We start from the raw sequence: 27,271 nt of genomic DNA, 5'->3' as shown, positions 1-27,271 counted from the left end.
TTGCACTATGTTGATATATGATATTATAAAATCATGCCAGAATAAAAAATATATACATTTATTACATTTTAAGATATTTTAATCACAAATGAAATGGCTGTATTGGCCTTTGGACGGTTAAACCAAATGACCTTTTGATACTTTAGAATCTTTAAAATACCTTTATATGTAGTAAAAAAAAAAAAAAAAAAGCTTTGTATTCAATAAAAGAGATCTAGTTATACTACCTTACATAATTTGGATGTCATATCTTTGTTTTTTATATCAAGGCCTTTGGACAAAAACAATGAACCGTCATGTCAGTGACCCAATAATTGTCGGTACAGCGAGCTACCCCGGCTATAAGAGATTAACGATTAAAATGTTTTTTTTTGATACTCAGTTTAAAATCAAACTCTGAATATTGTTTTTGCTGGAAAGTGGCACCAAAAGTAAAAGTTATGACAGATGTGGGTGTCACAAAGGTCAAAGTTTAAAGGCTAAGAATTGGGCTAATTCTGACATTTCTCTATCACCCACCAGTGGAATGTGCAGTACAGGAATGGAGAGGCTTGTCCTCTGTCTTTTGATGTCAAACATCCACTTTTCTCTTTCATCTGAAAGATGGATGGGTGGAAAAAACTGATGGAGATGTAAAAAAGATCAGAAATGTTACAAGAGCCAGACTTTGACCCCTCACATTCTCAGCTCAGTACTTCTTCTTCACAGAGAGGTGATACTTGGTGGCATCAGCACCATTCAGGAAGAGGAATCCTCTCCTTTCTGTACCACATTTAAAAAGGTCCTAGTATGAGAGAAGATATGGTGTTTTTTAAATCTCTGTTTGAGATAAAAAAAAAAAACACCTTTAGAAATCCCCCTTATTTAAACCACATTAAAGTCAAGTAAACCTCTTTGCTGCAGAAAGATGACAGAAAAAAGGCGCTCTTGATTTTCATGCCCATACAAGGTAGTTACACATTCCTGCTGAAGACATTTATTAGCTCTTAAAATTTTTCTCCAATAGCTTGCTAAATCTAGAGTACAGCTTTTAAGACTTCTTATCTTGCTACAGTTAAAGCATATTAAGTGTGGGGTTTCATACTTATTTACGTAAAGGTTAAGTGCTTCAGTCAACGTGCCTCATCATTATTGTAAAGTACAGTATATGAACATGAATTATTGGAAAAATAAATGACAGGAAAGAATTACTATCTATGTGTTTCATGTGTGATTTCATTGGTTGATCCAATATTATATATACATGTCATTTACGAATGAAAAAAACATAACTTTCCAGTGTAAATATGTTACAATCCAGCAAGAGAGCAATGGGTTATCTATATGTTTGTGGCATTTATGTCACTGAGAGTGATGAGATGCTTTTCTGAAGTGTTTAAACGACTGAGCTCTGATGGATTGTGTTTGCCTCTGCTTGTACGTTTTTCCAGGGTGAAGAAGGGGAAATGAGACAGTGTACAAAAGCAGGAAACTGAGGCAGTTGCTAGGCTATGCAAACTAAACCTGGAGAGTAACGAGGCCGTGAAATCTGTGTCAAACACTTTTGAGTAAACATCAGCTCCGGCAGTAACACAATACACCAAGAATGTACTGGAATAATCGTTATCATTTTTCATTGTTCTGCAGATTCTATGCATTCTTGCCATAAGCAGTATGAAGTCCACTTTTGGACTTTAAAACGATTTTAAAACGAGCGGTTCATAAGTCCATCCTTACTGTGGAAATACGAACCGGAAAACTGAACACAATGAGAGCAGAGCCGAAAGGGACGGGGCTACATAAAAGCTAAATACTTTTTCAAAGTAATCCAGTAAATTGTGTAGTAATCCAAAGTAATCCAATCAAAAGTTGTGATTTGAGGATTGTGCACTTCAGTTCCATTCGTTTGAATGTTGTCTCCAGTTTCCAATTTTGTACACCACTACAAATGGCTGTCCCCTCAAGAAAGTGCACTGTAAAAGGGTATAGGGGGTGATTTTGGACACAGTCGAAATCCACTAGGAATAGTCAATGAAGGAGTAGCGATTTCAGAAACTAGTCTGTCTGGAACTGCGCAAACTGAGTGATAAATGGTGTAAGGTCCCAGTGCCGCTATCTATTTATCTATCTGTACAAATATCTATGTATCAATCAAACAGTAGGTCTGTCTGTCTGTCCATCCATCTATTGGGTCAATCAAATTTGAGGACAGGAACTAATTTGCTATATATTAATTACTTTTTCTATATTTTATCTGTGGCATAAGAATGCAGATGTGTTTTGTACATTGTACAGTGATTACAAATCATCTGTCCTAAAATTGTGTGTTTTGCATATTAATGTATTATTAAGTTGGCTTGAAAAAAACAACTTACTGTTATGGTATTTTCTTCTGAGACTAAAATTTCCAACTCTAACTCCTCCTAGAGCTTTAACTCTACATACTCCAAACTCGGGTCAGATCTTCAGACTGTTCTGACTTCGTGTGCTATATCTTTTCTAACTGATCCGACTTACGGTTTTCCTAAAAAAGCTCGGAAAAATCCCATTGACTTTCATTGATGGAATGTTCAAATGAGCCAAGACTGTTCAAACTCCAACTGTCAAAATTCAAATTTAAACTACAGAAGCCCATTAGACTCAAAAACTCAATTAGACTCAAGTGCCATTCTATGTACTATTTCTAATCCATTGAAACTCATTCAAACTCATAAACTTATCTATATATCTATCATCTATCTATCAAACTAAATCTAGCAACACCCTATCAACCACCCCGAGTACCCTAGCAACCGCATAGCAACACCTTAGCGACCATCCCGAGTACCCTAGCAACCGCATAGCAACACCATAGCGACCACCCTGAGTACCTTAGCAACCGCATAGCAACACCCTAGCAACCGCATAGCAACACCCTAGCAACCACCCAGAATACCATAGCGACCACCCCGAGTACGCTAGCAACCGCATAGCAACACCTTAGTGACCACCCCGAGTACCCTAGCAACCGCATAGCAACACCATAGCGACCATCCTGACCATCCTGAGAGGTGGTCCAGGATGGTTGCTATGGTGTTGCTATGGGCCATCCTGCTATGCGGTTGTACCTTAGCAACCGCATAGCAACACCCTAGCAACCACCCAGAATACCTTAGCAACCATCCCGAGTACGCTAGCAACCGCATAGCAACACCCTAGCAACCACCCAGAATACCTTAGCAACCATCCCGAGTACGCTAGCAACCGCATAGCAACACCCTAGCAAACACCCAGAGTACCCTAGCAACAACATAGCAACATATTAACAACCACTCAGAGTACCCTAGCAACCGCATAGCAACACCATAGCGACCACCCCGAGTACCCTAGCAACCACATAGCAACACCATAGCGACCATCCTGAGTACCTTAGCAACCGCATAGCAACACCCTAGCAACCACCCAGAATACCTTAGCAACCATCCTGAGTACCCTAGCAACCGTATAGCAACACCCTAGCAACCACCCAGAGTACCCTAGCAACCACATAGCAACATCTTAGCAACCACCCCGAGTACCCTAGCAACCACATAGCAACACCATAGCGACCATCCTGAGTACCTTAGCAACTGCATAGCAACACCTTAGCAACCACCCAGAATACCTTAGCAACCATCCTGAGTACCCTAGCAACTGCATAGCAACACCCTAGCAACCACCCAAAGTACCCTAGCAACCACATAGCAACATCTTAGCAACCACACAGAGCACCCTAGTACTCTATCAAAATTACTAAACTAAAACTGAAACTTTCAAACTGAAACCTTTTAAAACTGCATCAAACTTTCTGGACCGGCTTTTTCAAGCCAACTTAAAGTTTGTCTTGACAAACTTTTTTATCTAGTTTGACATACTTCTCTACTGAATTGTATTTCATAATTGATGTGAAATGCTAAACCAAATGTCCCAAAACTCGAAAATGTATAAAAGAGAGTGATGTCATCTTAATCCATAGTGCTTAAAACATTTTTGTGTTCCTCAAAATAAATACCAAGCATGCCAAAGAAAAACACTCCCTGCGAATAATGAGTTGCACTAATATTTTAAATGGTCTTAGTGGGATCTGGATACCACATGACTCCTCAACTATGTTTAGAGAGCTACAGTATCTCTTCAGCTGGGTGGGGCTTCTCCATATTATTGCCCTAGAGAGAAAAAGAGAACAGACCTGGAGAGAAATTGATAGAATGAGTAAGAATATCAGACAATGGTCTAATAAACTAACGGTGGGTGTGGAGAGTTCGCTTAATATGATATTTGACACAATGAAAAAGGCAGGAAAAGGAGGAGTGTACAGGATAGACAAAAGCACAAAAGAGCACCGAAAGAACCCAAAGCCAACCGCAGATATGATTTAAAGACCATTTGGGCTGTGCCAGGGATTTGCTTTATTTGCCTGCCCAGAGTTGGTATGAGCATGCCCAGATGACAGAGGCACCTAAAACCCACGGTGAAAACAATCTTGTCTGCTTTAGATCAGCACACCATATGCAAAAACAGCTCAAAAAGAATTTGGAAAGCCATTGAAGAGAAATGTGTTCATCTTAAGGTTTTATGTCAGTGTAAACATCACTGAGGTGACTAGAAAAGTGTGTCAGGCCCATTCTGTTATGTGTCAAATTCTTCCTCGTTTTCTCTTTTTAGGAGGAATGTTGTTGGTGAGGCTTATCAATCAAAGAGACAGCTGACATTTATCTTTAATTCTAAGTCTGACTCTGCCTCCCCTCTCTTTCTCCATTCACATTCCTATCACGATTACCTGGAGCATCTGGACGAGTCTCATGCCGTTGGATCGTTCCTTAACAAAGAACAACAAAAAGTCATGCAACTTGCCAAGTAATGGTTAGACTACATTTCTTTGACAATATTCTTGTTATAACCTTAACCGCACACTTCCCAAAAAGAGAAATGTCTGATTGATAAGAATGTAGTTCAAGCCTCAAACCAGCCCTACAAGGCCAAACCCTAAACCTTGTTGACAAAAATGTTGTTGCAAGGATGTTGTGTAACATCGTATTCAGAAAACTCATGATGAGCAGCTTGTCATATGCAAGCGTTGGGAGTCAGTTGCACATTGCTATGAACTTAAAAATGAAGGCTGGTGCTGTGCAACAACAACATATAGAATGTGGAAGAGCGCCCCCTACAGGATCATCTCAACAACTTGCTGCTAAAGCTAATGAACCCAGTGGAAACAGGTGTCCATGTTAACATTAACACTATTGTAGTTTCGGTCTGTCTGTCTATAGATGACAGTCTACTGACTATAAGTAACTTTGCAAGTACATGTCAACTTATTCTACTAAGCCTAACCTAACAGTCTACTAACACTCTGAGAGTTAGTTGACATGTTTGCAAAGTAAAATGAAAATTAAAATGAAGACCCCATGATTTACTCACCCTCAAGCCATCCTAAGTGTATATGACTTTTTTCTTTCTGATGAACACAATCAGAGTTATATTAATTATAACCCTGATGCATCCAAGCTTTATAATATCAGTGCATGGAAACCACCTGTTTGAAGCTCAAATAAGTGCATCCATCCATTATAAATATACTCCACACGGCTCCTGGGGGTTAAAGGTGCAATATGTAATATATTTTTGCAGTAAAATATCCAAAAACCAATAGGTCAGAGTTATATATTTTGTTCACTTGAGTACTTACAATATCTCAAATGTTTCCAACTATATGGGAAAATTGTAATTTTAACCAAGTCTCCGGGACGTGTGAGGAGTCGCCTGTCAATTGCGTCATACCTGCGTTACCCTCGGTTTCTGCTTTTATTTTGTAGAAACCATGGAAACACCAAAGACGCTTTAATATTTACATGTTTTAATAGGCAAGGGAACAACCGTTTTGATATATTTATAGACAGAAAACTAATTATTGTTATATAGCTCAACACGTTTAGTCTAATTGTTTAAATCTAATTTTCTTGATTTTATTTGCGAGTAACATGCTTTACCATGCCTCAGAGAGAAACACTTTTGCAGGGTACCCCCAGGATCCTCCAAATGAAATTCAAGGCTTTTTAAGACCTTTTTAATACCATTTTAAATGAAATTCAATGCCAACTTCGTACCCATTCTGACAGAAGTATGAGGGGAAAATGTCAAATCTGTATAAATTTTGAACCCTAGAAAATAATTAATTCGGCATATATTTTTATACCTATACTATAAATATTTTATTTACCATAGGCCTACTAAATGTAAACAGCAGTGTCTCTCTCATTGTTACAGAGTGTAATATAATTATATAGGCTAATACTATGATGTAGGCTAATTGATGTAATACTACTAATGTAATTGATGTAATACTACTAATATACTAATATAATACTACTAATATAATACTATTAATTGCAATAGTCTGGTGCAACTTCTCACATCCAACAAGGTGCATGGAATAAAAAAAAATAATAATTTAGGAACAAAACCAGCAACACTCATAGATGCCATGGAGGGGTCAGAAATAAACAAAAAACTGAAGCTATATATATCAACTTTATTTTGCCAAAAAATAAAAATCTCTCATTGTTATTAGTTTTTAACATTTAGTGGAAGTAGGCTGTTTTCCTTTACTTCATGCTAGCTTAAATAAAATCAAAATCTTGCACTGAACAACACTGTACAGAACAAATACAACCCTTGAATACATTTGTACACTCTTCTGTTTCTTGACATGGTAGCATCGGACGCGTTTCGGTGATTTAAAACGACGCTCGTGACTTAAAGTCGAGTGCTTTTACTGTAATTTAGGCAAGCGCGCTCATAATAGAAGCGACGCGGTTGAGAGCGCGGCTCATGGTTGCATAGCAACGACAGACGCCACTGGAGCGAAAGCGCATTGGAAAGAAGGATAATGCCGGCGCGGCCGCGTATGTGACGCGTACTAGAGAATAATAATTATAATAATAATAATAATTTAGCGGGCCGGATTATGTTTTATTTTTGAGATCAGTTGCGGGCCGTAAATGGCCCGCGGGCCGGCAGTTTGAGACCACTGGACTAGACTATCACAGAACGCTGACACAATCAGCAACCCAATGATGATTTTCATTCAATCCGAGCACAGATATTGACTCGTATTACTCGTATAATACTCGTACTCGGTAGAAGTGCTTTATCCGTACCGGATACTCGTTTTAGCCGAGTATCCGGCTCATCTCTAGTAATTTACCTCACTTGCCTAGTAACCATAGTAACGGGTGCGCGAGCTTTCGCGCTTACTGCTATGACGTGGAGCGCGAGGTGCACTCAACATTACGCTGCATGAATTTTTAATTAGCCTACACTAGTAACAGTTCATTTTGTTACGGTATGAACTTAATCCTAGGAAAAGTTAAAAAAAAAATAAAAATAAAAATAAGACCTTTGTAACGAAATCCAAGACTTTGTATACCAAATTCAAGGCTATTAAGGCCTTAATTTTAGATTATCAAATTTAAGACTTTTTCAATGCTTTTAAGACCCCGCGGGTACCCTGTTTTGTGAAGTAGCTAACATAGCATAATCAGATGCAGCTTTATTTTTAGTAACAGTAATACAGCATTTTCTCCATCATACAATACGTTTTAAAATTAATTGCATGCCATTTCAAAACAAGCCATCCAGCATTTAGTATGATATTCTAAAATAGATCTATCTTACTGCAGTGTGTAACAATGTCTCACAGCAGCCTCCGCGCGAACACACAGAGTAACGTTATAACATCATTTTCAACACTCTCAAATATATCTAATATGAAAAACAGAGCTGCGTTACCTCATACTCATGACCGGAAAGCGGAAGCGGCGCCGGCAACTGTGGCATAATAAAAGTCCCGCTGCTCGTGAGGCGTGTGTTGCGCAATCGCTCCAGCGGCCTCGTTTAGCTCCCACAACACTCGCTCCTGCTCTGCTTCATACTACAATAACATTAATAATCGCATTCATGAACATGATTTCTTCCCGAGTCCTATCCCTATTTTTTTTACACCGTCCGTTGAGGTGGAGACCACATGTCCCAAGATTCCGCACTCAAACTTGCCATCATCAAGCTACGCCTTTGTTTTGATAGGCCTCTAGCGACCTCTAGTGGACAGAATTCTTAGATACTGCACCTTTAACAAAGGCCTTCTGAAGTGAAGCAATGTCTTTGTACAAGAAAAATAGCCATATTTAACACGTTATAAAGAAAAATAACTACCTTCCGCCAGACCGCCTTCCATATTCAACTTACGTTGAATATGGAAGGTGAACTGAACTGACGTCATTTGCGTTTTTTTCTTAAGTTGAATACAGAAGTCGTAGGATGTAGTGTAAGCGTTTTGAACTGCGAGATGTGGAAGGCCGTCTGGCGGACGTGTTAAATATAGATAATTTTCTTACACAAACGCATCGCTTCGCTTCAGAAGGCCTTTATTAACCCCCCAGAGCCACGTGGAGTACGATGATGGATGGATGCACTTTTTTGAGCTTCAAACTTTCCGTGCACTGCCATTAATAAGCTTAGGATCACTACAAATTGGACTGGTTTAGTTTCCATGTGCTTATCTAGGAATATTTTCCTAGCTAAAGGCCAGATAAACATGACCGCGATAAAGAGGGGGGTCTTGCAAGATAAACACCTTTAACTAAGGCTGAAAAGACAGCATTATATAGTTAGCCCGAATTTATATAGGCAGAAAGTGAGGACTAACCTGACAACCTTATTTTGCTATACTGTCATTTCTCAAGTATCTGTAACAAACAAGCTCAACAATTTTGTGACTAATGAGTGTAATTCCAGGATCCCGTCTGTCACATTTGTACTGTCACCACTAGGATCCTCCAGGGATTTGGATCGTATCCCTGGCCTGTCGTGACTCTTCATGTGTGGGGCCTATGCTATAATTTTGCTACACAGCAGCAACGCTTTGCATCTGGGTTTCATCACCTCAGGGAGCTACAAATCAACATATCTCTCGCACCGTTAGTGCTCACAGGGAAAACAAGTGCTAAGGAGGCAAGCGTGCAAGTAAGTGCACTTAATGTCTGGCAGGGAAAGCACCATGTAAATAAATTCCTGCACGAGGGGTGACATTGAAGGAAAGAATTCCCTCCTGGAAAACTCCACCCTAGTGTGGTGTGAGGTGAGGGGAGGTAAAACAACAGAGCCCCTCGTGCAACTTTGGACAGTTACGATGGGAGGAAATGACGGTATAGTCTTAAGTTTGCCGCCATTTAGAGACAATGGAACCGGGCTTCCTTGAATTGTGCCCGGTTTCCACAGCTATGTGTAAGAAAACACACCAAGGACTAACTTTTCCCCAATAGTGCTGGCCTAGATTGGAATTTTCAATGGTGTGAAACGGTCAAGACGTTAGCATGAGCGTAACACATGTCCCTCGAGATCCCGAACTTGTACGTCACAATAACGATGAATATCTGGATACATAGTTGAAATGGAAAGATGGGGGAAAAATCCATTCATATTACTGCAAAAGTTTATTGGATTACAAAAAGAAAGCTATGAAAAAATAAAGTGCAATTTTAGACCTAAAACAGGAAAAAAGGAAAAGTGAATTTTCAGTAGCCAAAGAACAAAAGCCATCATTGCTTCTGTTTATTAATACTAAATTATTAATAATAAAGACACGGTCACATTGACAACACTTATTAAGTTGGGTCACCAGCAGCTGCTCAAACGTACTGCTTCATTTTCATGTCTTTTGAATGAGAAATACTAAGATTGGTCATTAATTTCTACAATAGTGGCAGTATATATTTATGTGTAATTGTAATTGAATGAAACTGGCTTGCAGTGCTCTAAAAAAAAAAAGTTGAATTCTTAGGGGTTCCTTCAGGAGGCCATGATCTTTTTCTTGCACTCTACGGAGCAGAGCAGCATTCCCTGCAGGGCCATGAAGCGCTGGCCCATGAGGCACTTGGAGCAGCAGGAGCACTGGAAACACTGGGGCTCAGCGTGCCAATGGTGCTCTCCATACGACACACGCTGAGCTTCAGGCTCGATGGGGTTCTGACAGGCCGCACAACACTGTCAACATAGAGAGACATGGAGAAATTCACAGGAAATAGTATATTATAATAAATGTATTTGTTTGAAATAACACTTGTGGCAAAGGTCACTGATTATGCTTACTACAGGCTTCAAGCTGGTTTATTCTGGGATATAAAATATACATTAAATATGTATATTTTATACACACAAATATTTATTCTTAATAAAATTAAAAATGTAATTTATAATATTATTATTATAAATTAAATATTTAAAATAAATATGTATTTAGAATGTGTATGAATATTTATTCTAAATAATAATATTTAATATTATTATAAATTAAATATTTTGAATAAATATGCATATATACATACATAATTACATACATATGCATATTCTAAATAATATGTATTCTAAATATTTAATTTATAATAATATAAATTAAATATTTAATATTATGTAGAATAAATATTCATACACGTCCTAAATATATTTTAAATATTTTTATATATATATATATATATATATATATATATATATAAAAATTAAATGTATAATGTATAAATTAAATATTTAAAATATGCATGCATGTATATATATATATATATATATATATATATATATATATATATATATATATATATATATATATTCTAAATAATATTATTTAATAAATAAATATTTAATTTATGATATAATTATTATAAATAATTATAAATAAATATTCAGAATATGCATATATGAATATACATGCATATTTATTCTAAATAATTTATATTTATTCTAAATATTTCATAATAATAATATTAAATATTTATAAATAATCATATACATATATATATGTATATCTTTAGGTATATATATATATATATATATATATATATATATATATATATATATATATATATTCTAAATAATATTAAATATTTAATTTATTATATAATTATTACAAATAATTATAAATTAAATATTTAGAATATGCATATATGAATATACATGCATATTTATTCTAAATAATTTATATTTATTCTAAATATTTAATAATAATAATAATAATAATAATAATAATAATAAATATTTATAAATAATCATATACATATATATGTATATCTTTAGGTATATATATATATGTGTGTGTGTGTGTGTGTGTGTGTGTGTGTGTTATTTATTCTAAATTATATAAAATATTTTATTTATATTATTATAAATTAAGTATTTAGAAAAAAATTGCATACACACACACACACACACACACACACTTTGAATATTTATTCTAATAAATATTTATGAATATTTATTCTAAATAATATTAAATATTTATTTCTAATATTATCATTATTATAAATTAAATATTTAGAATAATTATACATTATTATTTAGGATATTCTAAATATAAATATAAATAAATTAAATATTTAATAATGTGATCAAAGTCATTTGGAAGCAAACCTAATGGTTAATATTATTATATTAATATAATATAAGTATGTGCGTAAATAATTATTATAAATATTACATGAATATAATATACAGATGATAAAATATAAAAACTCTGCTCTATTTGAATGTCTGAAGTTTCCTTCCTAAGCTGGTGTCTAACAGATGAGTCATAAGAGCTGTGTGTTATCGGACAGGCAGGTGTTGAGAGGGAACGCTGGTGTCCGATATCACACGACTCCATTATGAGAGCATCCACCCTCCCTTTCCTCTGATTATCATGTCACTGGCACTTCCTTAATCTCCTTCACCTGCTCCTGAACCAATATGGCTGACAAACAAATGCCGAGGCTGTTAATTTTAATAGCCCAGGCTTAACAGGAATTCACTTCCATTTAGATGTGACATGAATGATACTTGTACAACGTGAGGGGTTGTAAAACTAGCTGCTAAATATCTCGCTAGTTAGAAATGCACTGGCACAATAAAACAGTCTTGTCTCGGATTGCACGGTCTCATAGTTTTTGCTGCAGGTCATAACTATAATGTATTTCAGATGTTATGCCAACCACAATTAAATTGATAAAAATGGAAATATAAACTGTACTAAGATAGCAGGCTTAAATAAACCACAAGGACACTGTCATCTGTGTATCAAATAGAGCAGAGAGACAGAGAAGGAGGGTGATGGAGAGAGAAAGTAAGGAATTTTTCCTCTTTACCACAGCATGGTTCTTCATGTAGCAGGGTTTGCAAACAGGCTTGTCGTTCTCCATGACGTAGGTCTCTCCAGCCAGCACACAGTCACATTCAAAACAGCAGAAGTGCTTCAGGTGCCAATTATGGCCCTCGGCCTGAGTGTACTCATTACTGAAGATGAGCTGGAGACCACACACACACACACACACACATAAATTTCCCCTCAGTATTGTGCTTTGAGCCACATGGTATGTTAAACACAATTTAAGAACAAAGGACAAAATTGCATTCATTATTTTACTAAGACTTTACCACGAAACATATGGTGTGGTCTAAACATCTGAGATGACACTTTTTACTGTACCAATCTTTTTTTATGAACCATTGAACTTAGTTCTGCAGGACAATGCACACTGAGCCGCCAATTGCAGAATCAGCTTGTCGAAATTCGAAAAATCTTTTTACTGTATTAATTTTTTTTAATTGGCCTTTGAACTTGGCACGTGGAATAATGCACACTGCCCTATTGCACAATCAGCCCAATTTGCGGCACGTTTTTTTTTTGGCCGCCACAGATGATGCGTTACAGCAGACATCATAACTTTATACCGGACATACTGCACTAACAAAATCCAAATTTTGAGCACTTTTTACAGTACTAATCTTTTTCTAGGAACCATTGAAGTTGGCGTATAGGACAATGCACACAGCCGCCTATTGCGCAATCAGCCCAATTTGTGACGAGGTTAGTGGGCTGCCACAGAGAATGTGTTAAAGGGTTAGTTCACCCAAAAATTCTGTCATTAATGACTCACCCTCATGTCATTCCAAACCCGTAAGACCTCCGTTCATCTTCGGAACACAGTTTAAGATATTTTAGATTTAGTCCGAGAGCTTTCTGTCCCTCCATTGAAAGTGTATGTACGGTATACTGTCCATGTCCAGAAAGGTAATAAAAACATCATCAAAGTAGTCCATGTGACATCAGTGGGTCAGTTAGAATTTGTTGAAGCATCGAAAATAAATTTTGGTCCAAAAATACGACTTTATTCAGCATTGTATTCTCTTCCGGAATCCTTTCCATTGAATTGATTCCATTGAATTGATTCCATTGAATTGATTCCATTGAATTGATTCCATTGAATCCTTTCATCTGTCGGCGTTGGCAATGCACTTTTACGTCGCCGTGGTTGTTTTTGGCGATTAGGACATCCGCGACATGCACACTTACGCACCATTTTAAAAAATATAGCAATACCAAAATACAAACAGTGTAGAATAGCTTGAATATAGCGTGCGTCTCCCTCAGACTGTAAACGAAGCTCTGGCGCACCAGATAACACGTCAGCAGCGTCACTGCGGAGTCGTGAACCACACTCCGGAGCAGAAGGGGGCGGTAATGCACCAATAAGCTGGATGCCAACCGCCGTAAAACAGGAAAGAAGAAGAAGAAGAAGAAGAAGAAGCGGAGTCGTGAACGCGGATTGACAACAGACCCGGAAGAGAAGACAATGCTGAATAAAGTTGTAGTTTTTGTTATTTTTGGACCAAAATGTATTTTCGATGCTTCAAAATGTCACGGATGTCCTAATCGCCAAAGACAACAACGGCGACGTAAAAGTGCATTACCAACGCCGACAGATGAAAGGATTCAATGGAATCAGTTCAATGGAATCAATTCAATGGAAAGGATTCTGGAAGAGAAGACAATGCTGAATAAAGTCGTAGTTTTTGTTATTTTTGGACCAAAATGTATTTTAGATGCTTCAAAAAATTCTAACTGACCCACTGATGTCACATGGACTACTTTGATGATGTTTTTATTATCTTTCTGGACATGGACAGTATACCGTACATACATTTTCAATGGAGGGACAGAAAGCTCTCGGACTAAATCTAAAATATCTTAAACTGTGTTCCGAAGATAAATGAAGGTCTTACGGGTTTGGAACGACATGAGGGTGAGTCATTAATGACATAATTTTCATTTTTGGGTGAACTAACCCTTTAAAGTGGACATAAGGACTTATACTAGAGGTATTGCTCTAACAAAATCCAGATTTTTGAGCACTTTTTACTGTACCAATCTTTATTATGAACCACTGAACTTGGCATCTCAGACAATGCACACTGAGGGTGCTTTCACACCTGCCTCATTTAGTTCGGTTGAATCGTACCAGAGTTCGTTTTCTCCTTTGGTGCGGTTCGTTTGGGCAGGTGTGAAAGCAGCAATCGCACTCGAGTGCGCACTAAAAGCGGACCAAACAAGCGTACCGAGACCTGCTTGAAGAGGTGGTCTCGGTACGCTTTCAAACGAACTCTGGAGCGGTTCGCTTGAGATGTGAAAGCAATCCGACCCAGTTAACGGACCAACGAACCAAATGACATCATAATTCATAACGGAAAATGTGATATAAAAAGCGGTAGTGTCTGATTCTGTGAGTGAGCACATTATTTACCACAGATGTAAACCAACGAGCGCCTCTGTTGTGTAATTGCACTTCTCCGTGTGAGAATGCTGTCCCGACAAAGCCTTTTTCCTGCTCTGCTTCATTATAAAATGTATATAGTCTCTCTCGACACGCTGACAACAGGTCGCCTACTAGACAGCGCTGGGAAACCAGAGACAGACCGAGAGAGACAAAGAGCGCGCGTTTGAATTTGCCGCAGTATTAATATGAATGTAGTATATAATTTAACAGCTGGAAAGACGGCTACATTTATAAAGTGTTTGCGTGTGTCTCGACAGTTACAAATAAAGCCACAATAATCTCATGGAGCGAACTTGTCAATCATTATTTTGATGGATGACGCAAAGAAAACTCGCATGTGACTTGCCTAAACGCATTTTGGTACGCTTTGAAATGTTGCCATGTGAAAGCGAACCGAACCAAGAAGAAAATGCACCATTGTAACAAATTTAGTCCCTGTTTCGGAACAAAACAAGCGATCCATAGGTGTGAAAATACCCTGAGACACCTATTGCACCATCAACTCATTTCGCAGCGCTGTTTCTCGGCTGTCACAGAGGAGGCGCTAAAGTGGACTAAAGTCTGTTATAGTAGACGTACTGCTCAAACAAAATCCAAATTTTCAGCACTTTTTACTATACCAAATCTTTCTTTATGGACCCTTCAACTTTGCATACAGGACAATGTACACTGAGCCGCCTACTGCGTTATTAACTTTTCTTATTTAAACCTGAAAATAATCAAAGTTAAGGTTGTGAAACATTTAAACACTGACCATGTGAACTACTTTGCCTCAACTCACCTCATCGCAACCTGCACACCGAGGCTTTTCGCTATCTCCATAATGCCGGCCACAGTACAGCTGATCCTTCTTCCAAAAATAGATCATGTCCACCAGGAGCTCGCTGCAGTTACAGCACACAAAGCATGCAGGGTGCCAGAGTTTATCGTAGCCGGCCCGCTCGGCGTAAACAGCTGGCTCACCCTTCTTCATGGGCAGCTGGCACCGGTGACATGACTGTGGGCAGAGATCCGGTGATGAGTTCAGCTTGGCATAAACATCAATGAAATATGAAAGGGGGGAAAACACAGTGGGGGAGGTTGGTATTAATGAACAAGACCAGAGTTGGTTCACTTGGAAAATAGTATTAGAAATAAGAAAAGCTACAAATTCTAAAGAATAGACACAAGATTCCAATGACTTTATATCACACAATGTGACTATTTCTCATAAGTACAAACTTTATATCTTACAGTATTAATTATACATATTTATACATATTTATGACTTTATATCTAATAATTACAACTTTATTTCTGACTTTATATCTTATAATTATGGCTTATGATTATCATATTTATGACTTTATATCTCAATGTATCTTTTGAGTAATAGCTTTTTTTATTTATGGCACTTTATGATTATTTATACCTTTATTTCTCACAATATGACAATCTTATAATCATTACTTTTCATATTTATGACTACATATCTCATAATTCTACTTTTTCTGATAATTTCTCATATTTATGACTGTATCTCACAATGCAATAATTATTATTTCTCATATTTATAACTTTTTTTCCCTTAATTATACTTTCTTGCATTTATGACTATCTCAAAATGCAATTATTTATGATTCATAATGCGATTATTTTACATAATTATGACTATTTCTCATATTTATGACTTTATATCTTACAATATAGATTTATTTTTTGTAATTATGACTCACAAAAGAACTAAATCTCGTAATTACGACTTTATATTGGTTTTATATTTATAATTTTAAACTATTTTAGTATACTTTTTATGATTGGAAAGCTGCAGCGGAGGGCAAGATTTTCAGTGAATAACAAAATAATTTCAGTTTGTTCATCTGAAAGTTATTAGCTGCATCTCATTTCGAAGGCTGCATCCTCCAGAGGGCGCATTTGTCATTTAGGCAGCTTCATTTCAGTAAACTGACTGCTACATTCCAAAGTCATAAAAAAAAATTACAACAATTTATGCTTCACTAGGAATAACGGTCTATTTTATAATGGTCACTTTTCTGAAACAAGACATCCTTTATGATGCATGGCGCTGACAAATGCGACCGCCGGAAGACGCAGCCTTTAAAATGAGACACAGCAATTGTTTGACTTAAGACTTGAAATATAGTGAATGAATTGTATGGATCTTTTCAGAGCTTGAAAAATGTGAACATTATGAGCTGTTGTTCAATGCAAAAGAACTACTGAAGATGGTTTAAATTATTCTTACGTGTTCCAGGCAAACAACAACAACAAACAGGTTTGGAACAACATTAGGTTGAGTAAATAGACACACAATGTTCATTTCTAGGTGAACTACCCCTTTAAAAAAGGCAAGAACATTAGGCTGATGGCGTACATGTGTTTCCATCATGAGATTTCAGATGCTTACAAAAGATTTTGGAAAAATCCACCCGAGCTCGAACATAACCACAGGGACTAAGTGTGGTAATTTATGAAGATCTCTGGAAGAACATATCGTTCATTCCAGCTGCCTGACTAACACAGGTTTGGCAGTATATGAACTGCTCTAATGTTAATCAAGTGAATCCGGAGATAAGCACAGGAGAATGATTCGGCTCCCGTGGTGCACATGTGGTGGAAATAAATACTGCTGCTCAACAGCTCCAAAGGGGATTTTCATTAATAGATGGTGACATTTAAATGGCAATAAATTAGATATAAAGGGATAATGAGAATAAAAAGGTTACAAATGCTATTTGTATGTAATAGAGAAAAGTATTCATGACAAGCAACATTCACAATAGTCTGTTCCTCATGTTGGATTCAAAACGTTCAGTTACCAGCCCAAATTGTGTTTGAGTTACCATTTCAAAGTGTAGGAATGGAATACTTACATAGTTACCAGCAGGTCCACCGACTGAAGTCCCAGAAGCCCCTGGGGCGCCAACTTTTCCCATTGTAGCAATAGCATCACCTTTGTCTCCAGGCATCCCTGTTGTTCCAGCACCTGGTTTCCCTCCAGCCCCGAGACCTTGAGGCCCCTTTTCCCCGGCCAAACCTGCCTGGAGCCCCATCTCTTCGGGCACGGTGATGTCGCCTACGCCCAACGCCTCATCCTTGTACTTTCGGACATACTGCTGCATTAGTTTAACCTCGCTGGGTGAGAGTTCGTGGCAGCGCTCAGGGTCTTGGTCGTGGTCAGGAAGCTGCTTGGCCATCTGCTTCTTACGGTAATCTGCTCCCGCCGAACCAGCGATGGGCCGCTGCTCCGGAGGCAGAAGTTCCATGTAGCGCAGGGCCTGAGAGGACAAAAGTGATGTTTTTTGGTCAATATGATTAACTACGGTAATGTGATGTACTTTTGAGTGAAACAGGATATTCAAAAATAAATTACAAAGTTATATAGGATTGAAGTGGCAGGACTTTCATATTTTATATATTTATAAAATATATTATATATATTTAATTTTTTATTTTGAGATATGCTTAAAGATATTTTTATAATTATTTTACAATAATGTAATATATATATAATTATTATATAATATTATATATATATATATATATATATATATATATATATATATATATATATATATATATATATATATATATATATATAAATACATTATTGTAAAATAATTATAAAAATATATCTTTAAGCATCTCTCAAAATAAAAAATTTATATATTTTATATATATATATATAATATTCAAATAACAATATATATATACACATTTATAATTCTAGTATTTTATTAAAAATAATCATTTGAAGTTTAATGTATAATTTTTGCAACAAAGTTTACTGAAAATAAGGTTCAGCTTGATTTTTTATTAATGAAAGGTGTAACTTTTCATTGTTCAGATTTTATAAAAACTACAAGAACATATGCATTTTTAGATTTTTTTTTAAAGAATAGCATTTTTACTGAGGAAAAAAGTAATTTTAATAAAAAAAAAAAAACATAACTGGTAATATTGTAGGCTCCTGCATTTCCTTATTTTTAAGTATCAGCTACATTATAAATGCAAATGATATATTTATTATTCAGCATTTTTTAAGACTTATTTTTTAAGATTATTGAGAGGGCACAAAAGTTTTCCAAATCAAAAGTTTTTCCTATCAAAGTGGGCAGTCTCCAAAAAAAAGTGGAGAACAGTGACCTCTAGTGAAAACAGGTATCATAGTACAATTACAAACTTGACCCTCAAGAAAGAGTTTATATATATATATATATATATATATATATATATATATATATATATATACACATACATATACATATATATACATATATATACATATATATATATATATATATATATATATATATATATATATATATATATATATATATATATATATATATATATATATATATATATATATAGAGAGAGAGAGAGAGAGAGTTAATATAATATAATATAACATGAAGTAAATGATTTTAAGATTAAGAGAGTTACCATGCATTGGTTGATCCCAGGTGGAGCCCATTCATAAGTAACGGACTTAACCACATCTGTCTTGGCAGGCACTGCAGTGAGGGTTGGGACAACAGTTGTGGCAGCACCAGGGCCTTTAGATGGGATGGTACCAGTATGGCCTGTCCCTGATGCAGCAATACGGCCTGATGCTGGGGCAGCAGGGGAGTGAATTGCCGCCCCAGGGGCGGCTGGGGAGTGAATTGCCACCCCTGGTGCAGCAGGGGAGTGAATTGCTGCCCCTGGGGCCGCAGTGGCACCAACAGGTGGGGCACGAGCAGACTGAGTGCTGGGGGAGGAGGTCTGGCTGGAGCCGGGGACAAAGGTGGAAGGAGAAACAGGAGTAGCAGTGCTGATGGCGGCGGCCGGGATGCTGAAGGTAACTTGGTTGCCTCTATAAGACGGGAGGCCATCTCTCTTCAACTTGGCTATAAGGCCAGTGTACTTGGTGTCCTCAAAAAGCTTCCCCACCTTCTTATTCTCCTCAGACTCGAGCTGCACGTCATGGTCCTCAACGCCGCACTTGCAGTTTCGGCAAATCTTTCTGATAAAGAGGATGACAGAATTGTTATTTTTGGGTGAACTCTTGTGGATCACTTTAAATCATACACTACCATTCAAAGGTTTGCGGTCAGTCAGATTTTTTTGAAAGAAATTAATACTTTTATTCAGCAACGATGCAGTATATTCATCAAACGTGACAGTAAATGCATTACATTACAAAAGATTTCTATTGCAAATAAATATTGATCTTTTGAATTCTCTTCATTTATTGAAGAATCCGAACCAAACAGCAGCATAGTGGGAAAAACAAGTGATTGATAAGTGATTGACAGAGAATGAGAGCAGCATATTATTACAGTAGGATGAGCTGTCTCTCTGAGTTATGTCTGTTTTGTTAAGTTAAGTGTCTGATAACACTAGTTTGGATTGCTGCGCACGTGTCAAGTTATGGCTTGCACAGATATTTGGTGATTACTTGGAAAAAGAACAGCGTGGGCCACATACTGAAACCCTTTCGTCATGATTTCTAGTGCTTTTTTTGTGTGTTTCATTTAACTGTAAAAATTTCAGGGAAAAAAAGACTTCCGTTTCTGTAGAGCAAGATAAAGTGCATTGCTTATCTGAAAGTTGACTTGAAGGTTTATATGGGACATGTCATGAAAAACTCAAACATAAATAAAAGATAGACTTTGTTGACAATTTGAATGAATTCATTTTGGTCACTTTGTTGCTTCAAACCACTGCAATTAGCTACGTTTCCTTCCACCTATTTTTGTGTGCATTTCGGCATACTGCATCAAAAAATAAATAAATAAATTCTGGATATAAATGCCAAGATGTGCTTAACTGATGCATATAAATTTTTATCCAATAAGAAGACATGCACATAACTATGATGGAAACACATTTACCAAATAAATCCCTCAAAGCGCAACAAAAATATTCACGCAACTTTGCTTAAACAGTAGGGTTGGGACAATAAATCGATTTATCTCAATTTGTGGATCGATTCTGAGATTTTCCGAATGCATCGCGATTAGGGCTGGGCGATATATCGCATGTGATTGTCACGCGCATTTCATCAGTAAAGCCGGTTCCCTGATTACCGCTAAATCGCCATCACCTGCTTTCAAATGGAGCGGCATTTAATAGACAGAACCGTAGATCACTGACAAGCCGCGCAATATCGCGTTCATTATCGAAGGCGATTCATCTGCAATATGAACGCGATATTGCATGGCTTGTCAGTGAACTACGTCTCTGTTTATTAAATGCCGCTCCATTTGAAAGCAGGTGATGGCGATTTAGCGGTAATCAAGGAACCGGGTTTACTGACGAAATGCGCGTGACAATCACATGCGATATATCGCCCAGCCCTAATCGCGATTCTCTTTCGAATCGAAGCTAAGTTTTTAACAGCAGATGGCGCTCTAGGCTAGTTTTTTAACCGCACACTCAAATGCTCATGAAGAAGAGTGCTTGTGCGTTCGGCTGAAGGTTGATTCTTCTGAAATTTGTCAAAATGATTTGGTTTATTTCCCTGCCAGAAGTGTCTCACATGATTGCGTTCACAAACACCAGCATCCGAACGCAAGATAAAATAGCAAGATAAAACAGCACTTGTTGCATTTTGTTTGCACATTCTGAGTCTCAAGCAATTTACTATGTAGGAAACAAAGCCACAGGCTTCCCCAATTGCAGCAACTTTCATTTTTATTAACGATTCTTTGTGCCAGCTTCCCAGGAAGTGATGATGTTGTTCTCATGAACACATGGGATATAAGCGGTGCTTTATTCGTAAATATTTTATATTTTTTGCTCATAAGTTAAATTCACAACTTAGATGGAAAGGTTGCTTTTGTGAACGCAAGGTCAGCGGGAGGGTAGAAAGTGCTCAGGGAAACTAAATTATAAGGGAAGAAAATAAAATACTACAAAAGTAGAACATGGCCCCTTTAAGGACACTTTGAGCTGTTTTACATATCAATGAGAGCCAAGCAGAAAGAATGATGGTTTTTGGGAAATGTTACAACATAAATCGTAGCCACAAATCCAAAGAGGCTTTATCTTCACCCAAAAGAAATGTTTCAGCATGTCAGTGATGCAAAGCATCAAAGCACAGATGTTTTAACCCAAAGCAGTTTACAAAAGAAAGACTTTGGATTAAAGCTGAGAAAGTGGGCCTAAGCCTGTCTGAGTCACTTCACACCCACTCAGACACTGGATGGCTAGTCGCCCATCTCTACTGCATGGAAACAAACACAAAGATGAAGTCCAATGACCTGTATCCACATTGACGTTTTTTCATTCAAAGAATTCCTGAAGCCCCATGAGGGCGCTTGGAAATGGCATGCACTGCTGCTGTAGTGATAAAGCTCTGGCATGGGCATCTTGGCACCTGTGGTTCTTGCTTCAGAAAAACTGGTCAAATGCAGCTAATGGCCAGAGCTCTCTCAGCATGACACTTTTCCTCGTCGTATTTGTCAGATAGATATGGTACTACATGTTGCCGTGTTTGTCAAGATGATGATGATGATGGATAAAAACGGAGAAGTCAAATCAATGATGGCCCAAACACGATTATACAATTTTCACAGTAAAAACCACATGCATGAAATACATAGGAAGGAAGCAAGCAAGTACAAACCGCCAGAAGTGAAGCTCAAAGCCTTCACACTTGTCCTTGCATTTCAGACAGGCAGCTCCGGCTCCAATCTCATGGCCCAGGGTTATCTGCCAAAACAACACATTAAGACACAAAAAGAGATCAACACGTATCAAACACAAGTGTTGGCCAAACCATATGAATACAGCATATGCATTTATGGTATTTTAATTAATCCTCTGGCACAAATTTGGTATGAAACTTTTTGAAAGGAGGTGCTGAACCTTCAGAAAACGTTAATTATCATCATCATGATTTCATTCAGGAAGGGAGATTTAGAGATTTATGTTAAAAAGACTTCCATTTAAAATAAACCTTGTTCTTTTGAATGTTCTATTCTTCAAAGAATCCTGAAAGAAACGCATCATGGTTTCCACAAAAATATTAAGCAGGAAGGGTCATGTGACACTGAAGACTGGAGTAATGACTGCTGAAAATGAGTTATATTAAATAATTGTAACAATATTACTGTATTTTCTACTGTACTCTTTAACATATCTTCAAAACAAAGCATTTGTGTTTCCTATTATTATTAAAAAAATATATATATCAAAATGTAGCATGTTCCTGGAAAGTTCTCTCACACATCATGTATGCATTACTTCCTTAATTGTGCCAAATCCAAAATATAGGTGAAACTGCAGTTCTTTGTGGTCTGTTTTTCATAAGACAAGCAGGCAAGAAGTTTTTTTTCTCCTCAGATACAAGTGCCTCTTAAAACTTCATAGAACTTACTATTTAGGACAAAAAAACAGACTTTACAAAACGTTTAAGTATGAAGCAGGGCATAATTTACATAATTAAAGGAAAGAAAAGAATCTGACATCACTCTACTTCACTAGATATTATAATATTTATATAATAAAGTTCATTCCTGTCTCAACATTTCTCAACAGTAAACCTCCTGAGCTGGAAGACCGCCTTATAAGGTCAAGTATTTATCAAGATGGAGAACGCCCGCAGGGCTTTTTTTCAGTCTAAAATACAGAGAGATCCCTCCAGATCTGTTAATCTGCAAGATAGTGGTCCATAAACCTGTAACTACTATTATTTACTGTATCAACAGTAGTGCAAATATTGGTTATTTCTTTCAAAAACAAGACAATTTTGCAGTATTCACAAAGATGTAGCAGATGATCAAACATGTTAAAGATGCTTTAAACATTAAAAAATATAAATATTAATCTTTTCCTTTATAAACTCTTCGTATACTTATTGTTGCAATTGTAAAAATGTGGAAATGTTATCATTTATGAGAAACTGGCCATTTTATTAAATGCATAGTTCACTTCAAAAATTACAGTTCTCTGAAGACTGTTTTCCATGCAATCAAAACTAATGATGAATGCAACTTTCAAGCTTAATACTTGTACACTATAATTTATGTCTTTTCAATTGAAAACTAATGGAAAGATTGAGACTTCACCTCCAGTGAGATCTTAAAGGGTTAGTTCACCCAAAAATGAAAATTCTGTCATTATTTACTCACCCTCATGTCGTTCCACACCCGTAAGACATTCGTTCATCTTCAGAACACAAATTAAGATATTTTTGATAAAATCCAATGGCTTAGTGAGGCCCCATTTTATCGAATCTTTTGTTTCGAATCAGTGGTTCGGAGCGCGTATCAAACTGCCAAAGTCACGTGAACCATTGAAATTTCGAAACACTTACGATGTAACGAAGCCTCATTTACTGAAATCACGTGACTTTGGCAGGTTGATACGCGCTCCGAACCACTGATTCGAAAAAAAAAGATTCGTAAAGCTTCATGAAGCAGTGTTTTGAAATCGCCCATCACTAGATATTGTTGAATAAAGTCATTATTTTGGGGGGATTTTTGGCGCACAAAAATATTCTCGTCACTTCATAACATTAAGGTTGAACCACTGTAGTCACATGAACTGTTTTAAACTACGTCTTTAGCAGCTTTCTGGGCATTTGAAAGTGTTAATTATCTTGTTGTCAATGCAGGCCTCACTGAGCCATCGGATTTTATCAAAAATACCTTAATTTGTGTTCCAAAGATGAACGAAGGTCTTACGGGTGTGGAACGACATAAGGATGAGTAATAAATGATATCATTTTCATTTTTGCATGAACTAACCCTTTATCTGCGTTGACTGGATCATTGATTTAGCAAGTTGAACTCAAGAACTGGATCAGTCTGATTTGTGAACAAATCATTCAGATTGGTTTATCAATCGGATGAATCATGATCAAATGAATCATTTGTTCACTAATCTGACAAGTTTGTCAGTGAAAAATAACATAAATTTCAGTCTGTTCATCACACAAAGAGCACATATTAACTACTTTTATGGTGAATTTGTTCTTTTTGAGGCTTGACATCTTCAGTTTTCATTCATTGTCTTTGAAGAACATTTTTCAAAATATCTTTTGTGTTTCACAGAAGAGAGAAAGACAGACATACAGGTTTGGAACAACATGAGGGGGAGTAAATAACTGTATTTAACAGTAAGGAACTTCGCTATCTTGCAATAAACCCACTTCTTTCTTTACTCTACATGTATGTTACAACATATTTACCACTTTACCACCACTAAACATGTACACTTGGCTTGTGGTTAAATTACTGCAATATGCGATGAAAGAAACCCAGTTTCTGTAGTGACACACCTATAAGGAAAGTGAATATATCTGTAAAATTATACATAATAATCATACCATCTTGTTTACAATATGGAAAAAGGAAAATCTATCGACTCTATCAACTAAGCCAATACGTCCAATAATTTTTTTCTATCAAAGAAAGAAGGACCAGGACACTCCTATGCTTTACTTCCTATTAATGACCGCTTCCTATTACTTAATAAATGTAACCAAGCTTTTTCATTCGCTCTCAAATGTTGTAAAACCAAATGTTTCGCCATGTATAACAATGGCAGTGGCTTTACCTTTAAGGGCGTTGCCGAATGTTTCTGCAACTAACCCTTTGGACCGTGACCAGTTCAATAAGCGTACCTTTTTAACTTCTTTCTCGATCTCCATTCTTGTCGAGCTTGTTTAGAGTTGATAACCAGCGCTGAATGTACTCCCACCGGCAACTTTCCCTGAAGGATCACTTTTGTTGAACGGGACAGTCTCCCACCTCTGTCCCCCTCACACTTACTCACGCTGAAAGACTTCCGCTCGTTGCCAATGTGCGCTGTTCAACCAATAGAGGCTGAGATGTAGATGCGAACTACCAATCAGCGCCAAGTATGACTTGTCAAAGTTACAAATCGAAACAAAAGCGGATAGATTGGAGAGCTGGAGGCTATGAGATATGACTAGTAAAATAATAGCTTATTATATTTCACTGTTATAGTCTGTGCAACGTGGATTATACTGCTTCATTTTTAAATTATATTTATTTTATACAGGTATTTATTTTAGATAGGCCTATTATTAATCAGAAATTATTATAAATAAAATGTAGGCCTAAAAGACAGACAGACAGACAGACAGATAGATAGATAGATAGATAGATAGATAGATAGATAGATAGATAGATAGATAGATAGATAGATAGATAGATAGATAGATAGATAGATGGGCAGTATTTATGATACATGTATTTCAAATACGTATTTCAAATACAAAATAGTATTTCGTAATTTGTATTTGATAGGGTTGATGAAAATGGCTTTGTATTTTATATCAAAATACTTTAGTGTTTTGTATTTTTGTAGTTTTAAAATACTGTATAATACAGAACAGATGTTAAGATTTGGTGTTCATTTTAGATAGTTAAATAGTTTACAATTTACATGTTCTTGAAAACTATTGTACCGAGCAGCAGCCCCCTATATTTATGATTAACAATCAATTGATTAATTAGTTAGAAACTAGTTGCTATGAATACAGGAGCCATCAGTTGTCTTCTTATGAATGACTTGTTTGTCATTGAGTCAGTGTTGCTGATGCAAAGTAGGCCCTTCATTACCAAACACCAAGTAACTAAATTAAGATACAATTATAAGTCATTTGCAAACTGTTAAACATTAAACTGTTGGTTACTTTAAAACTAACCTTCATCTAGGAGCCACCATGGTGTGCTGTAGTCCACTTATAGCCTACTGTTATCTTTTTATATCTGACGGCTTTATTTAGGCTTAAAAATGTATAAATGTTGTGTTAACTTGTAAAGATTATCTTGATAGACAAAACGTGTAAGTGTCATAACCCTTTGTTAAACACAGAGCTTATCTTTTGTGATTTTCCAAAAGTCTATGGGAATAATGCATAGGCTTTCGATCGAGGGAACCCGTCCTCTGAGGTACTCTATAACAGACCGGCGTGGATCTATAAATTATGAATTCAAGAACAATGTGTAAGTTTACTGCAACAATGGAGCCTTTTGGGATTTTGCGGGCGGGGGCGGGACAAAACATCAATGTCGCAGGCGTGAGCGGGACAATATAACATTTTTTTGCGGGAGTGGGACAGAATCCTGCAGGAGTGGGCGGCCGCGGGACTGAAAAATCAGTCCCACACAGGTCTCTAACTTGGAACTTTGGGTTATGGGTGGTTGTTGGGGGTTGGGATATCGTCTTACCCTAAGGATCTAATTTTATCTTTTTACTTCAAAATATAAACTATAACTTTTATTCCACAAATCTAAAAACGTTAATGTGTCCACAAATCTCTCATTAACAAACAGACACACACACACAAAACAAAAAGATAAATATAGCTGCAAGCAGCGATGAAGGGCCCAAGCCCCGGTGCCACCACCACCCTGGTGGCTTAAGGAAACCCGTGCATGGCGGGCAACATATAATCTTAATTTATTTTGAATCAAATTAATGATTTTACAAGATATAAGACACTTCCTGTTTCCCTTTTTTTGTCCTTAATTTAATCCCTCGCCATGGCAACACTGTTCGAGATATCCTATAATCGTTTGCATCTTCAGTGTCTTTGTTTCATGTTAAAAATTCAGAGCTTAATTATTCAAAAAATCCACATTCAAACCAAAATATTTGACTTCCTGTTG

General features: G+C 36.7%; 1 protein-coding gene across 2 annotated transcripts; it reads right to left on the bottom strand.

Annotated features, from left to right (window-relative positions):
* Positions 1 to 9,569: 9,569 nt before the first annotated feature.
* tes (testis derived transcript (3 LIM domains)) lies at positions 9,570 to 25,438 on the bottom strand. 2 transcript variants are annotated; one of them, XM_048158589.1, is made up of 7 exons: positions 25,255 to 25,438; positions 22,252 to 22,337; positions 19,083 to 19,644; positions 17,510 to 17,914; positions 15,418 to 15,663; positions 12,168 to 12,326; positions 9,570 to 10,041 (listed from the first exon to the last, which is right to left on the bottom strand). In XM_048158589.1, exons 1-7 carry the CDS (start codon positions 25,279 to 25,281, stop codon positions 9,847 to 9,849), a joined length of 1,680 nt encoding a protein of 559 aa, XP_048014546.1. In that variant the 5' UTR covers positions 25,282 to 25,438; the 3' UTR covers positions 9,570 to 9,846. The 2 variants fall into 2 exon arrangements, with proteins under 2 accessions (XP_048014546.1, XP_048014547.1); XM_048158590.1 differs by having other exon boundaries at positions 15,418 to 15,633; positions 25,255 to 25,436.
* Positions 25,439 to 27,271: the final 1,833 nt, after the last annotated feature.

Source organism: Megalobrama amblycephala, linkage group LG15 (assembly GCF_018812025.1).
Source record: "Megalobrama amblycephala isolate DHTTF-2021 linkage group LG15, ASM1881202v1, whole genome shotgun sequence".
NCBI classification, from domain to species: Eukaryota; Metazoa; Chordata; class Actinopteri; order Cypriniformes; family Xenocyprididae; genus Megalobrama; species Megalobrama amblycephala.
This window is presented reverse-complemented; position numbering and strand designations above follow the sequence as displayed.

Coding starts and splice junctions, on each gene's coding strand:
- tes (XM_048158589.1), bottom strand. CDS start 25,281: ATGGAGATCGAGAAAGAAGTTAAAAAG. Junction 15,664..17,509: donor GTGGACCTGCTGGTAACTAT/GTAAGTATTCCA, acceptor GTTTATGCCAAG/CTGAACTCATCACCGGATCT. Junction 10,042..12,167: donor ACATGAAGAACCATGCTGTG/GTAAAGAGGAAA, acceptor CTATGTTGACAG/TGTTGTGCGGCCTGTCAGAA.